Below are 14,151 nucleotides of genomic sequence, written 5' to 3'. Positions count from 1 at the left end.
AGCGCCTCAGAAAAGTCATGTCCTTAAACACGGAGCATAAAATGTTTTCTCTCCTTGGCTTAAAGAGGAGAGCTCCGTTTAAACCTTAAGCTTTTATAATAATGTGCTAAAATATTAACATTAATATTAACATTTCATGTCAGCTGGTCGCCGACCTGGAGAGAGACATATTTCCACTCACAATGATCGGCTGTGACTAATGATGTCGTGTCTTGTTAGGCTGCGTAATCAAGACAGAGAGAAGTGACAGGAGACGTTCTTGTTATTAAATATTCCTTCTGCTTCTATTTATCCTGCATTTCAATTTAATATTAAACAATTGTTATTTGGTTGTCCTTGTGGTACATAGCAAAGGTTTAGTAAAAAGACCAGACCCATTATTTATTTATTTTATGCCAATTTATTTATTCTAGCATCCTACTTTCCAGCTGTAACATCTGGGGCTGTCAGCAGAGCCGTACCAGGCAAGCTTTAATCATGCTTAAAGTAGCTTTGGGTAGTTGGCTCACACTGGCTAACACCATTTTGAGTCACTAATGCAGCATCGTCCACGTGATGCGCCGGCGACGAGTCTGAGGCGTCTCCCCGCCTCTCGCTCATGGCAAGCCGGGATGTGACCCGCAAGGTGGAAAAGCAGAGTACAATGGATGCATCATCACTATATGCAGCAGCAGTAGGCTGGTTTGCAGGTGAAACATAATCATCACAGCAATGATGTGGAGTGTTTTTGAATAAACTGAATTAATGTAGGTTAAGGGTTTAATTTTTGCTCGTAGTACAACAGACAAAAAAAAAACAGAGAGGTCATCAAGCAACTGTGTCTGCAGCAGGACAGAGAGGTTTGCTTCAGATTGAGCTCTGTATTATACTACTACTACTACTACTATTACTACCACTACTACTACTAACAGCAACAATAATAACATGCTCATTTATGAATCACTTTCACTCCAAGTGCTGTATATCACATTAAAAGCAGTATGCAATAAAAAAAAAAAGGAACACAATAGTGGTAATAGTACGGTGACAGGTATCAATGAACAGACAGATCAAGAGTTGTACACAGCAGTGAGCAGATGCATCTCTAGTTTTAAATACAGTACATCAATTGAACATGCCTGCCTAATGTCAATAGATAATTTGATAATTTGTTCCACGTTTCCTTTGAAACACTCAGAAAATTCCCCCACTGGGAGCCCAGCTTACATGCAGGCCTGCATGTAAGCTGGGCCTGGGCATGTTTTAACCAGGCCTGCAGCCATCATTCTAAACCGAGTGTACCTCCTCGCGAGGGTAGATGTCGATGGTGTTGTTTGGTAATGGTAGATTTATTTTTTCTTTTTGAGCTTGACCTCTGTCTGTCTTTTTCCTCTGTTTTTGCATTTATCTTGTCTATCTGCCCATGATTTGTTTTTTCTGTTTGCCATTATGTCTGACCGTGTTTTTGTGCCTGTCCAGCTGTCTGTTATTGTGTTAATGTGTTTGTGTGTGTTCATGTTTGTCTGTCTCGTTCTGTGTGCTTTTTTTTTTTTTTTTGTCTTTTTGACTATTTTGTCTCTCTGTGCTTTTGTCTGTCTGTCTTACTCTTTTTTACACAGTGGTATGTGGTCCAGGGTCTGTCTAGATTTTGAAAGTTAAATCTAGACCAATTAAGAGAAACGCGCTTGGTTCAAACTTCATAATGTATGTAAAGTAAGCAAGTTTCCTAAATACGTGAGACACTTATACGTGTTATTGGAAGGTACAAGGGCCGGTATCATAACGTGCATCTATTGGCTGCTACGGTATTAGTCATTCCTTGCATTTATATTCTATTTTTGTGCTACATTGTGATTCACTGGTCACCCTCGTGATTATCCTCAACCTGGAAATAGAGCCTCATTCCTCCGAACTGCAGTGGAGAGAAATTATCACCAGGGGGCAGCAAAATATAATTTCAAATCATTATGATTGGCATGATTCGGGTGAGAAGAGCTCTGTTCTGCACAAACACTAGTAGAGTATTAATAACGATGCCAATTTTCTGTACAGCTTGTATCTGATGCAAGGAATGCATTTTCTGTTTGGATATAAATATGACTGTAGTAGTGGATTATTGGCTTTCACAGCCGCCTGTCTTGAGTCCCACTGAAAACGTAGACCTGGTGTGATTTGAAGATGCTGTTGTTCCACTTAGATCCAGGAATAGTACAGAACAATTAGGTCTGTCCATGTGGAACATGCAAAGTTCTCTCGGAGTACTGCAGAGGCTAGTACTGGTGTTTGCGGCAGATCATGACAGTTTCTTCACCACAGATCTTTCTTTTGCATCTGAATCCTCGAAGTTTTGTGATTCAATTGTCGCAAACAGCTGATTCACAGTAATATTTTAAACACAACTATATGCGAGGCGATTATCCGGTAATTCACTCCCTTCAGATGGAAAAGTGAGGAAAGCTTTATTTGTACGCGCTTCAGCCACTAGGGGGCGTGGTCGTACCGGCTTGTCCTGCAGATCACCGGCCTCTCGAGATAAGGAATGGATTTCATTCAAATTGACTCTGTCACATATTAGCTCATATGAGAGGCTCGCGGATAAGAGCTCCTTAATTTCGGCGAATTCAACTTGAATAGGATTTGTGAATCATCTGAGCGTAATTATATCTAAAAAGCAACAAGAACCATGTCTAAGGCGATAATAAAAATAAACACAGCCCACATCAGACCCAAAATATAGAAATAAATGGTTTTAGATTGCTTTACACGGGCAGCGTGTGCAGTAGTATTAGTTTTTATTTAATTGAAGAGCACATATAGACTCACATTGGGGTCAGGGACATTTAAAGAAGGGACGCAACGCGCGAGTTCCAGATAAGTGCGGGTTCACTTTGCAGTGGAACGCGCGTAAGCAAAAAAAAATGCTCAATGGCCAGGGCGTCGGTGGTGACAGAGCAAAAGCTGCCAGGAGAGAGAGAGGGGGAGAGAGAGGGAGAGAGACGGGGGAGCGCATCCTGGGGAGCGCGTCACAGCAGGACGGGCAATCGAACCTCAAGGCGCGCAGCCAGCGACGGACACGGACGAGGAAGGTAGGACGCAAACGATGACACGCTCCCACTGCCTTGAGCCCGGCGCGACGAAGCAGTTAGAATAATGACTGATGTTCTTTTCACTCTGCTCCCACCCGCGTATAGTTGTGCGTAATTCACGACTTGTTTTTGCGCACTGATAGTTCGCTTATCTTGGAATATTGGCGCACAGTGTTTGGAATGTGCGCACTAAGTTTTAGAAGTACAGTCGATTTACGATTTAGGTTGATGTAATATTACATTGTTGTCTGCCGCTGCACCCGTCAGATCGAGCTGGAGTCCCAATGGGTTATTTTCGCAGCGTAATTAAGTAGCCAGTAGACACACACGAGGCACGTGCACGCGCTAAGCTCGCGGGGGGTGTCAGGTGCACAGCGTGATCTCAGGTAGCCCCGGTGATCCCGGGAGGAGCGGCTGGGATGCGCCTCGGCGGCCGCTTATTTATTCATGTGTCACCTGAACGCGACCTCGACGCAGCGCCAGGCTAAAGAGGGACGCCACTCAGTTTGAGGATCACACTTATCGATCCTGGGGCAGCGTTTAATCCTCATTAGCTGCCGCCTCCTGGCGATACAGACCATAGAGACATTTCTATTTCCATGACTTGAGCGATGAGTGCTGCTGTGTCCCCACTTCTCTCAGCCACTTACACGTTTTGTTTTCCTGACCCAATCATTATATTATGCAAAAAAATATATCTTTTTTTTTTTTACATTAGTTTAGCAGATCTGTTGGAGAATTTGTGGATCTTGGTGACATTTTCCCCAAGAAAATGCTGATATCAAAGATATTTAAAGTTTATGTTTAACAAAATCTATCTATCTATCTATCTATCTATCTATCTATCTATCTATTTATCTATCTATCATCAAATACTCATATTTCATGTCTCTGTGGGGACAGCACGCCTCAACGACTGTCATTCTTCCTGAATTCCTTCAGAATATGAAAAGGGATAAAAAGCTGACTCGAGAGTCAATATCTGACAACAGCTTGATTGACAGGCTCAAATGAAACCCAATATGAAGGATGGATGAATTCATTGTAGACGCATTCACTCTGCTGGATCATCTCATGGCATCTCAGAGCAGAGCAAGGACTGAGGAGGGGAAAAAAACAGGTGGAAGTATTGGTAGTGTAAAACGGAAGAATGATAAACACGCAAAAATAGTATAACAGATAATATAGTATAATAGATAGTGTTTGGAAAGGTCTCATATACAACGAGGGATGGTTCTTGTTCACATATAGCCAGTCTGAGGGAACCCATTGGAGCAGCTTCGGTGTGGGCTGAATGAACTCATCTGAATATCAAAGCTGCTCTTAGGTTACGATTAAAAAGTGCCTCATGAATGTGGAGTGTCTTTATCTGTTTCTGTTTATTGGTTTATTTCTACACTAACTCACACACATATTCCGTCGGTGACTCGTCGTGATGCGTGAAGCTCGCAGGGTTGCAGTTGACGTGAGCTGATTTTTATCGCGACTGAATTTATACATTGGTTTGGGTTCGCTGACAGGATGATGTTCTGCAGCGGATTGAGCTCTGCGTCTCGGCAGAAAAGACTTGCAGTTTTTAAACATCAATTTCAGTACTTTTCGTGCTGCTTTTGGTGTCAATGCAACATTATTTATCATTATTACGGTCGTATGCTTCAGATGTTTCCCATTTATCACCCTCCTCTCTCCTGGTCCAGGTGAGTGTGTGTGTGTGTGTGTGTTTTGAAAACACTCACAGTAGTCGTGGTCATTGACAGAGCCTGTTTTAAGAGGACGGTTGCTTCCACACTTACTTTTAAACCCAGCCATCCAACAGTCTTGTTGTAGTTTATTGTTTAAGTCCCTGCAATGATTCATTACTGAAACTATGATGAAGTAAAATGGAAATGGGAATTTATTGATGGTGACCGCTCAACTTTCAGACCTCAAACATTTGCCATATTCAGGATAGAGTCATATTTCCCCCCTAAGAATAAATTATGGTGTGCAAAACAAACAAGCAAACAAACAAACAAACCAAAAAACAGTAATATTAATGGCAATTGTTGTTGTGCATGGAATCCTGGGACGAGGCTGAATGAGGAGAGGTGAAGTGTTGGAATGCAAAGGTCAACTGTGCTGAAGAGGAGCTGCTAAATGGAGAGTTTTGATCTTTCAGCGGGGATAGGAAGAGTCGGCTGTTGTAGATTGATGGATGGCCCGCAGTCGCACAAAGGGAGAGATGAACGGAGACAAACGAGTCCCTACAGGCTATCAGCTGTCCTCTGACACAGCTGTCGGTGTTTATGTTGTCTGATATACACACAGGCATCCGCTGGGACGGCTTCGCCCAAGTCATTGCTGGCAAATAATGACCAAGAAAAAGAAAAGGGGGGAGGAATGGAGGCAAGTAATATGTTTTAAAAAGAAAGATCACAGGGTAGTGAAGAATTGAGGTAAATAAGCATTGGCATTAATAATGGTGTGATTGTAGTGCAAATGGGGGGGGTGGGGGGCACTGCTAGTCTTTTATTGTCTAAAACCCCCCACAGTTCTAAGCAGTATAGATGGAGCTGAAGCTGGATCCACTGGGAACAGCCGAGTAAAGAAGGGCACAACAGCATTTTTATTTGTGCTGCTTTTTCAGTTTCGGGTGAAGAGGACAAGGCCGCAGAGTGTATTATTATGTCTTCACTATAATTTGTCCACTATAAACTAAAAGCTTGGGCTTGGAGAGCTACGATTGTCACGTCGGAGAGGAGGGGGCAGCAGCGCACACAGTTTTACTTCATAACTCCTTCTGCTGCTTTGGTTTGGAAATGGTTTATTTGACATGAGTTGTTTAACAAGTTGTGTCTGGGTGCAGTCGGGACAGTCGCACAAATGGCTTCCCCCATTTCTCTCAGCGTGCCAGTTCAGATTTCACAGCGTACACCATTTCTTAGAGAATATCACAAACATTTCATTTAAGTTTCTCGAAAATATTCTGTTTTAACATTATGCCATGTTGAAAATGATGCTCAAACACAAGGACCCCCCCCCCCCCCCCAAAAAAGAAAGAAATAGATAAATAAATAGACAATCAACAGGATTGAAATCACTGTGGTGTGCATGTCAGGGCAGTAGGTGGCAGTGAACCCTTTCAAACTCAACACCACAGAGTAAGAGCACAGTAGCGATGCAGCACATCTGCATGAGAAGAGAAACTGATCCGGAGGGTAAAACTTTGTTTATTGGTCTTCAGCCCTGAAGATTCTGCCCGCCTGCATGAATAAGACTGGAACTGTGATGTCATTGTCCAGGGAGGAGCTGCATTTGCCTGCTTACACCACAATGCCATGGCGGCATAGTCAGGAATGTAATATATTCCACCTCTGCAGTCTGCTTTCAAACATTCACACCCCATGTTGGTCAAGCGGTACGGACATCAATGGGTTGTGCCCTACCCAAATGTTCTTGTACTGCATCACTGCCATCCTGTTTCTAATAAGTCTGGTCTCCTTGGGTTGGGTGTGAGCTCCCCCCCCCCCCCCCCACAGTGTTTCATTTTACTGTCAGTCCATACATGATCAAAGAAGCTGCAGGCGGCTTCTCAAGTTGGAGAACACAGTCTGGCATGTCTTCCCCGATCTCCTGCTGGCCCGGCAGGGAGTTTGTGATATTTTTTCCCCCCCGATTATTATCATTGAGATTAGGATCTAAAGTGAATTTTATTTATGCAGCATAATTTTCCTTTATGTGATTTACAGTCATCCCACACACACACAGCTCCCTCTATCCTTCTGATTTAGATGAATCTAAAGGCTATGAAAGTGGAGGCGGTGCAGCCATCATCCAAGATCAACAGTTTAATCTCTGACTCATTCAGCGCTTTAGGGTTGTTTTACCAAAGTCAGTTTTCAGATTTCCACGCGGTGCGCAGGGATGAAGAACCCAGGTGAGAGGAGAAGCGCGAGCTGCAGACTCTGGGTTTATTTTTAGTTTAACCAGACACGAATTAAAGAAAGACCGTTTTTGTCACCTGTAAGACACAATTTGATTTCGCCTCAATGTGCTGTGTACATCTGAGAGTCATCTGCATAGACAAGACACGGAATGATGCGCCCATAAGCAATCCTATTAAGAGGTGACAAATGATAAGAAACATATTATTGTCTGCCTGTGGTCATGAAATTATTCCAAGAGCTTGGCAAATAATTTAGAGGAAATGGAATATTGTTGGTATAGCAGCAGTTTAATGACCAAATCCAACGGCTCAGTGAGCCTCAATGTGCTGTGTCATTTTGACGATCCTTTCTACTCAGAAAGCTCGGCATGCTCTTGTTGCGCTCCGATCATGTCAGTGAGGTATGCTGAGTAAGGTTTTTTCCGAAACAGTCATGACATGTAGGGAGATTAAGAGATCAGGAAGGCGTTAAGGAAGACATTAGTTGGCTCATCAGACAACTGCTCTCCCTCCCTCTTCCCAGACAAGGCCACGTCTGGTAATCTGTGTGTGATTGCTGTGCTAATAAATTATCTTTTAAAATTATAGTTATGGGATTATAGTGGGAAGAAATCTGGCATTGATTTGCTGTGATAATCCAGATTTGGCTGACGGCTGAGGCCCCCACCGCTCCCTCCGAAAATGGTGCCTTTGAGGGTCAGGCAAGTCAGGCCAAGTAATCAATAATATTGAGTGCTGTAAGCCGGGGGGGGGGGGACTGCCATGTGGGCAGGCAGGACTCTCTGGAGAGAGCCCTACAGGTCCAGATATTACTGTTCACTTTACACTGCCTTAATCACACATTACTGTCAGACACGCTGTAGGCCACCTCTCATTACATCGAACTGGATCTCAGCCATCCCTCCGCACACAGGGAGCTGCGTGATTCTCATGTCCTTCTAAACCTCAAAAAGAAATCTGCCTCTTGCTGTAAATCCAGATTCAAGGCAGGATCTGGGGAATGTTGGTAAGTATTACGCGTGGAAAGAAAACGGCTGGTGAATTACTCAACAACGACAACGAAAGCCTTTAGAGCTCTCAGAGGTCATCCTGACCTGCAGGACCTGCCGATTGTGTTACAGAATACAGAAAGAGAGGGAGAGATTTAATTAAAGCAAAGTCCTCAGATGACGGCTTTGAGTAAAGATCCGCTCATCAGAGGTTTTCATTAATCTGGGTACCGAGGAGCGATCGTCTTGGACACGCTCTAAACATGACACATACACGGCCCACAGGCGGCATGTGTTTGTTCTTTTGACATTTTACATCTGGGCACAGGAGACACAATTAACTCATTCAATGCCAGCCGTTTTCAGCTCAACCATATGCTGTGCCAGCATAATACTTTCAAGACCCGCAGAATATTATTTCCTATGAGTATGCAAACGCTGGACCTACCAAATGAAAGATTAAAGTCTCTTCTTTCATCAGGAAAACAAAGTCCATTCCTGCCATCTTTCAATCTGGAGTTATTGGCCGATGAAGAGAGTCAGAATTCAATCTCAAACTTAATTGACGTCTGTAGATTGGCAATTGGCAGTGAATGAGTTAAGAGCCAAGTAATATAGTGTATGTATATAATCAGAAAAGTTGATTGGTAAATAAAAAAAGAAAGAGAGAGAGAGAGGGAGATGCAAAAAAATCTCAATTTATTCATATAAGAGAAAACGACAAAACTGAAAGGAGTGAAAAACGAGGAATCCGAAAAATGCAAACTTGGAAATGCAAACTTGGGTAAAGTGAGAGACCCGTGTGAGACGTTCTGGGTCAGCGAGCGAAGCGCCAGATGAGCAATGACTCTGACAGCGTGGAGGAGGCATTGGAAAATGAAGGATTGGCAGCAAAGGCAATGGAGTTGGACGGCATCACTCGAATCCAGGCCTGCATCAGCCCCTCGTCATCCTCAGCCCCCCCATGAAGCTGCGAATGCGATTCTGTCTCACTGGTCCTCTGCTGAATCCTCAGAGCATCTCGCGTGTGTTTGTATGCGCATCTTAAAATGTACGCCTTCAAAGATGACTCGACTGTTTGTAGAAACTTGCTGCAGTTTATAGAACATCTGTTAACAGCACTTTGTTGATAACGGACTTGTCAGTGAAGACTAACAAACGGATTTATCCTGCATTTCGAGCATCGCTTCACCCGACTCGCAAACAACCGCCCGTCCACTGACCCATCAGCGAATTTAATCACGTACTATTTTACTGACTTTTTCAAACACCAACAGTTTGCAAGCACTTAATAACCTCACTTAATTTATGTAATTTATAATGTTGTGCGGTGGTGCAGAAAACTCTGCTGCAGGTTTTGCAGGAACTTTGGCGAAACCTTTTACTTTATCTGCATAGTAAAACACCCTGTTTTGTGATTTGGAGGAGCACTTCTATCTTTTATTTTATTGTTTCACCCCCCACCCCCAGACAGCGGTTTTAGATAAACATTTTAGTGTGAATAGTAACACAGATTTAATTAATGTTTTTTTTTAAAAACCAACAAAAATAAATATAGACCCATTTTTTTAATTCTCCATAGATCAACAGTATCACCCCAGTCATCATGGACTAAAGGTAACTGAAAGTGTCTCGGGAAGCAGACGAGAAGCCGGATGAACTAAATATGGCTTCGATAAATTCGATTTTCAGTATCAACAGAAGCAGGAAAGAAAAAAATAACCGAACGGTCTGGGTTGAAAAAAAAAGTCAAACAGTGAATAATGCGACACGATTAATCCACAGGCCAAAGGTTCAGGGAATACCCGGCCGCACAGGGAATCACAAAGGAGCTAACTGACAAAGGATGGCAAGAAAACACAGACTGTACCGAGAGAGGCAGGCGTTACCAGGAGGGGGAGAAGGATGCCGCCAAAAAAAAAACGCAGGTGGAAACAATCACACAGTCGCAGAGGAGGCGCACCTTCAGAAATATACAAACACAATTCAAACCGTGGCATGCAGGTGAGAGGAGGCCTGCAGGATGCAGGGACAGACAGATTCGTGTGCGCAAGCAAAGGAGGAAGGAGACATTAAATAGAGCAGGGATGAAGTCGGAACGGAGGCACGCGCAGGCTGCCTCCTGCTGAAAGTGAAACGCAGTCATGCTGAGGAAACAAGAATGCAAATGAAAACAAATGTGCTTATTCCAAGAGACACAGAGGCCCACTCGCATGCAGACAGTGGCGGTCTGTTCTCTGCCTTGCGTCTCTTTCCCACTCGCCTGTAAATGTTCGCAGCATTTGCTGAATTGAATCCGTCACGTACTTAACAACGTCACAGTGACGGGACAGCAAATGCTTTTCACACTGGCTTATTCAGCTTTTCCTTTGTTACCAGACGCCTCAAGGATGAGCGGCCACTGCCTCTGGACGCATAGGCCTGTTTGAGACTCGCTGTTATCGTCCCGATAACTGATCTGGAGCGGTCCGATTACAAGCGGACGGCTCCGTGTCAGCCTGTTCACACTTACAACCCCCCCCCCCCCCCCCCCCGCCCCCGAGTGTCTTAAGTAACCACAGAGCAGATCCCACGCTTCCTGCTTCGCTCGCGCATAAGCACAAACATCGCTGGCACAAGCAGGCAATGCTTTTGAGAAGGACAAAAAAAAAGTTATCACCGAAGGCTGGTGCCTGTGAGGCTTTGTTACCATAAGAACAAATGGGAGGAAGGGGAGAGAGGGGGGGTGGGGGGGGGAAGCTGCCGCCTAGGCAGAATGCCTCACACAACAGAGACGCAGCGGACGACTTCGAACTGAAGACGGCTCATTATTAGCAAAACTCAACTCCAAGTTCAGGATAAAGATGATTGTGCAGCAATTTACTGCTAATGAGAGTTTCGTCTTTGCTTATTCGGCTTCCAGCGAGGCTGACAGTGAAAACAGCTCGTGACGTTCTACAACACACATGTATAAGTGTTACTATTTGCCGATCTTTGCTCTAAAATCTGTCCTATGAAGCCGTGCCTCGTTCCTCTAATCGGACTGATGACATCGTCTAATGCAGGGGTGTCAAACTCATTTTCTCCGAGGGCCACATCAGCATTATGGTTTCCCTCAAAGGGCCAGTTGTAAATGTAACATCGTGTAAATGTAACTAAATGTAATGTAATGTAAATAAAATGTAACTACTCCCTAACATGCTGCTAAATTACTGTATTTACTACTACATACTTAATTAAATTATAAATATTACATATGCAATTGCATAGTTCTAAAAATATATCGATACCTTACTGCTGTAAAAATATCCGCCAAGGTTATGTAATCGCCGGCGTCTGTCTGTAATTTGTTCTTCAATATCTCCATTGATTATTGACCGATATTTAGGGAATTTAACAGTCATATAGGGTGGGGGAGGGGGGGCTCTATCTCAAAACTGAATATCATCTGGGTCGGATCCAGAATGGATGGAAAATGGAGTCAGCAACAAATATTTAATTTTAACATTAAAACCCCATTTACCGATTAAAAATCAGTTACAAATACACATGAACTCTGATTCACTTTTACTTTTCAGCATTTTACAAAAACAAATGTCTGCATAAAGCTCTTGCGGGCCACAAAAAATGACGTGGCGGGCCACATTGGCCCCCGGGCCTTGAGTTTGACACATATGGTCGAATGCGAAGAAGCTGAGTGTCTTTTGTCAAAATGCCGTCGGACTGATGCTGAAAGGTGCGTCGCCAGCTAACTAATAGCAGTGTTGTTTGTCCTCCCTCGGGTACAGGTGATGCCGTGGCGTCTGGATTTAGGCAGCAGGATGACATTTGCCAAGTTCCTCCTTCCCTGCCTCCTCCTGCACTCCGTCTGTGAAGGTGAGTCCATCACACTATAAAGAATGACCAGAGAAAACTGCAAAGACTAGATTTGTCTGTCGGACCCTGGCTTGGCATTTAGTATAAATGTGATGTTGAATAAGTGAAAATGATTATTACATCTAAAGTGATGGATGAAAATATCATTTTGTAATCAACATTTAACTATAAATCTATGTTTATAAATACAGGACTGGCAACAGGGTGTGTACTGTAAAAAACAAAAATAAATCCTGATTGTACAAAAAAATTATCATATTGACAGTATTTGTTTTGCCAAATGTTTTTCAACAAAACCATTAAAAAAAAAGGTTCCACACTTTCTCAAGTCATTCATTTCACTTTTTTTGGTGGCAATGTTCTACTACAGTTCAGTCAACCCTTTATTGCCAAACGTATCATATTTGATACACGCGGCCTTTCGGGATTTTGAGACTTCTACTTCAGCAGTTTGACCCCCTCCCATCCTCCCAGAAAAAGCTGATAGATACAAGCCAACACATGCATCTACATTTTCCATAAAACAATTCCGGATTTTGCAAAAGTTACATAAATTAGAACACTTATTGAATTTTTATCTTGACAAACTTGTCAGAAGATTCCATTAAGACCTTATTTAAAAAACAAATTGGACTGTTTTCTCGTGCTGCGGGCTTTAAAGGGTTAAATGGAAGCATCTTTTAATTTCATGACTTTTACAGTTTGTCTCCACCTTCTCAGCTCTTTGCTAACCATCCGGGAGGATCCTCTGACACGTCCACACCTGATGTATTCCCTTACCTTTTTTGCATCTTGTGTGTCTTTACGTAGTTTGTGCGCCGTTGCTAAAGAGCGACTTTAAATTATTTGTGTGTTTCTGTGAGGGCGGGGCCGCTCTATTGAGCATGCGTCAGTGCTGGGAACTAAGTCACACAGACTGCCTCTGCTTATTCGGTGACAGGTAGAAAACACGTCTGTGTCATCAGGTTGAGGTAAATCAAGGGAGGAATAAGTATCTTGGATGAAACGAGAAACGTCTTCAACCAACCTTAAGCAGGTTCCAGATGCTTCTTTTTGCTCTTCTTCATCAAAATCAAAAATCACACATCTTTACCTTAACCTTCAGCAAGCCAACCGTGAAACCCCTGTGGCGCCCCCCCCCCATTCCCTCCCCGCCGAACCAGCAAATGAGATTGATGTTTATTGCTGCGAGTGTTTCATGGCTGTAACTGATCTGTATTCCACCTTCCAAGTCCTACGCCACGGATCATGGTCATTTAGCCACGGGTGTGGACGGGCACTCGTTAATGATCCTCATCAGCGAACCCCCCCCCCCCCACCACCCTGTGAAGCATGCTCCGTGTTCTGGCCATCCACTCAGAGTCACGCCGACAAGGCAGAGATGAGCATCTTCCTCCGTGCAGACGTGCACATCACTGAACACAGTGTTCCCACTTTCAAAGCAGCGATTCGCTCTGTCTCTCTCGCTTCAGCATCTCAGCTCAGCTGATCAAAGATCATCAATTCCCTGATTTTGCCAACAAAGCCGCGTGTCAGCCGCCTGTGTTGAGGAAGCCCCACCCAAACAAAGCCGTCTTGCGACCCTTGAAAGCGTGCTGTTGAAATCTAACAATATTCCAGAGCACTGGGAGAAATCAATATGAAAGTAAATATGTCGGTAATCCTGATGGATGTGTTGAAAATACAGTCACACTCCAAGCACGCAGCGGTAATGAGCTTTCAGCACTCGAAATGTGTATTTTATCACAACACTCAGGTTAATGTGAATTTGTGAAGTGAATTTTAAAAATATTTAACATTAATATGCAGACATCTCTTTAGCACGGTGTTGAATGGGAATGTGATGAAGCACACAATTACACTGACAGCTAACCCAACTGAAGCTGGATGAAAGGTGGGATCCATTCAAATTCCACACAGAGCTGGTCGGTGGGTTCAATATATGAATATACGGAATTCAAACAAGTCATTACAGAATAGCACATTGCTCTCAAAATAAATAATCGTGTTTCAGATAAAGGTACTCATGTACTCGTAGACATTGAATTAGTTTGCTAATAGACACATATAATGTATTTGCCGGTACGGTGGCGTAGTGGCCATTGCTGTCACCACAACACAGCACGAAGGTTCCGAGTTCGAATCCTATCTGTGTGGAGATTGTATGTTCTCCCTGTGTCCGCGTGATTTTTCTCCAGGTTCCTCGTTTTGCTCCCGCCTCCAAATAAACATGCAACTTAGGTGAATAGATTACTGCAAATTGGCCGTGTATGAATGCGTGTGTGAGTGGTTGTCTGTCTCTGTGTGGCCCCACGGT

At 43.5% G+C, this 14,151-nt stretch overlaps 1 protein-coding gene across 1 annotated transcript in view; it reads left to right on the top strand.

Annotated features, from left to right (window-relative positions):
* The first annotated feature begins 11,749 nt into the window (after positions 1–11,749).
* The window catches only part of cdh23 (cadherin-related 23), a 142,105-nt gene continuing 139,703 nt past the window's right edge, over positions 11,750–14,151 (top strand). The window contains exon 1 of the mRNA XM_068741568.1: positions 11,750–11,834. Within this exon, the coding sequence (XP_068597669.1) occupies positions 11,750–11,834 (85 nt within the window). The remainder of the gene's footprint in view (positions 11,835–14,151) is intronic.

Source organism: Brachionichthys hirsutus, chromosome 7 (assembly GCF_040956055.1).
Source record: "Brachionichthys hirsutus isolate HB-005 chromosome 7, CSIRO-AGI_Bhir_v1, whole genome shotgun sequence".
Lineage (NCBI taxonomy): Eukaryota > Metazoa > Chordata > Actinopteri > Lophiiformes > Brachionichthyidae > Brachionichthys > Brachionichthys hirsutus.
Note: the sequence above shows the minus strand (reverse complement) of the source record. Positions and strands in the feature narration are given on the sequence as shown.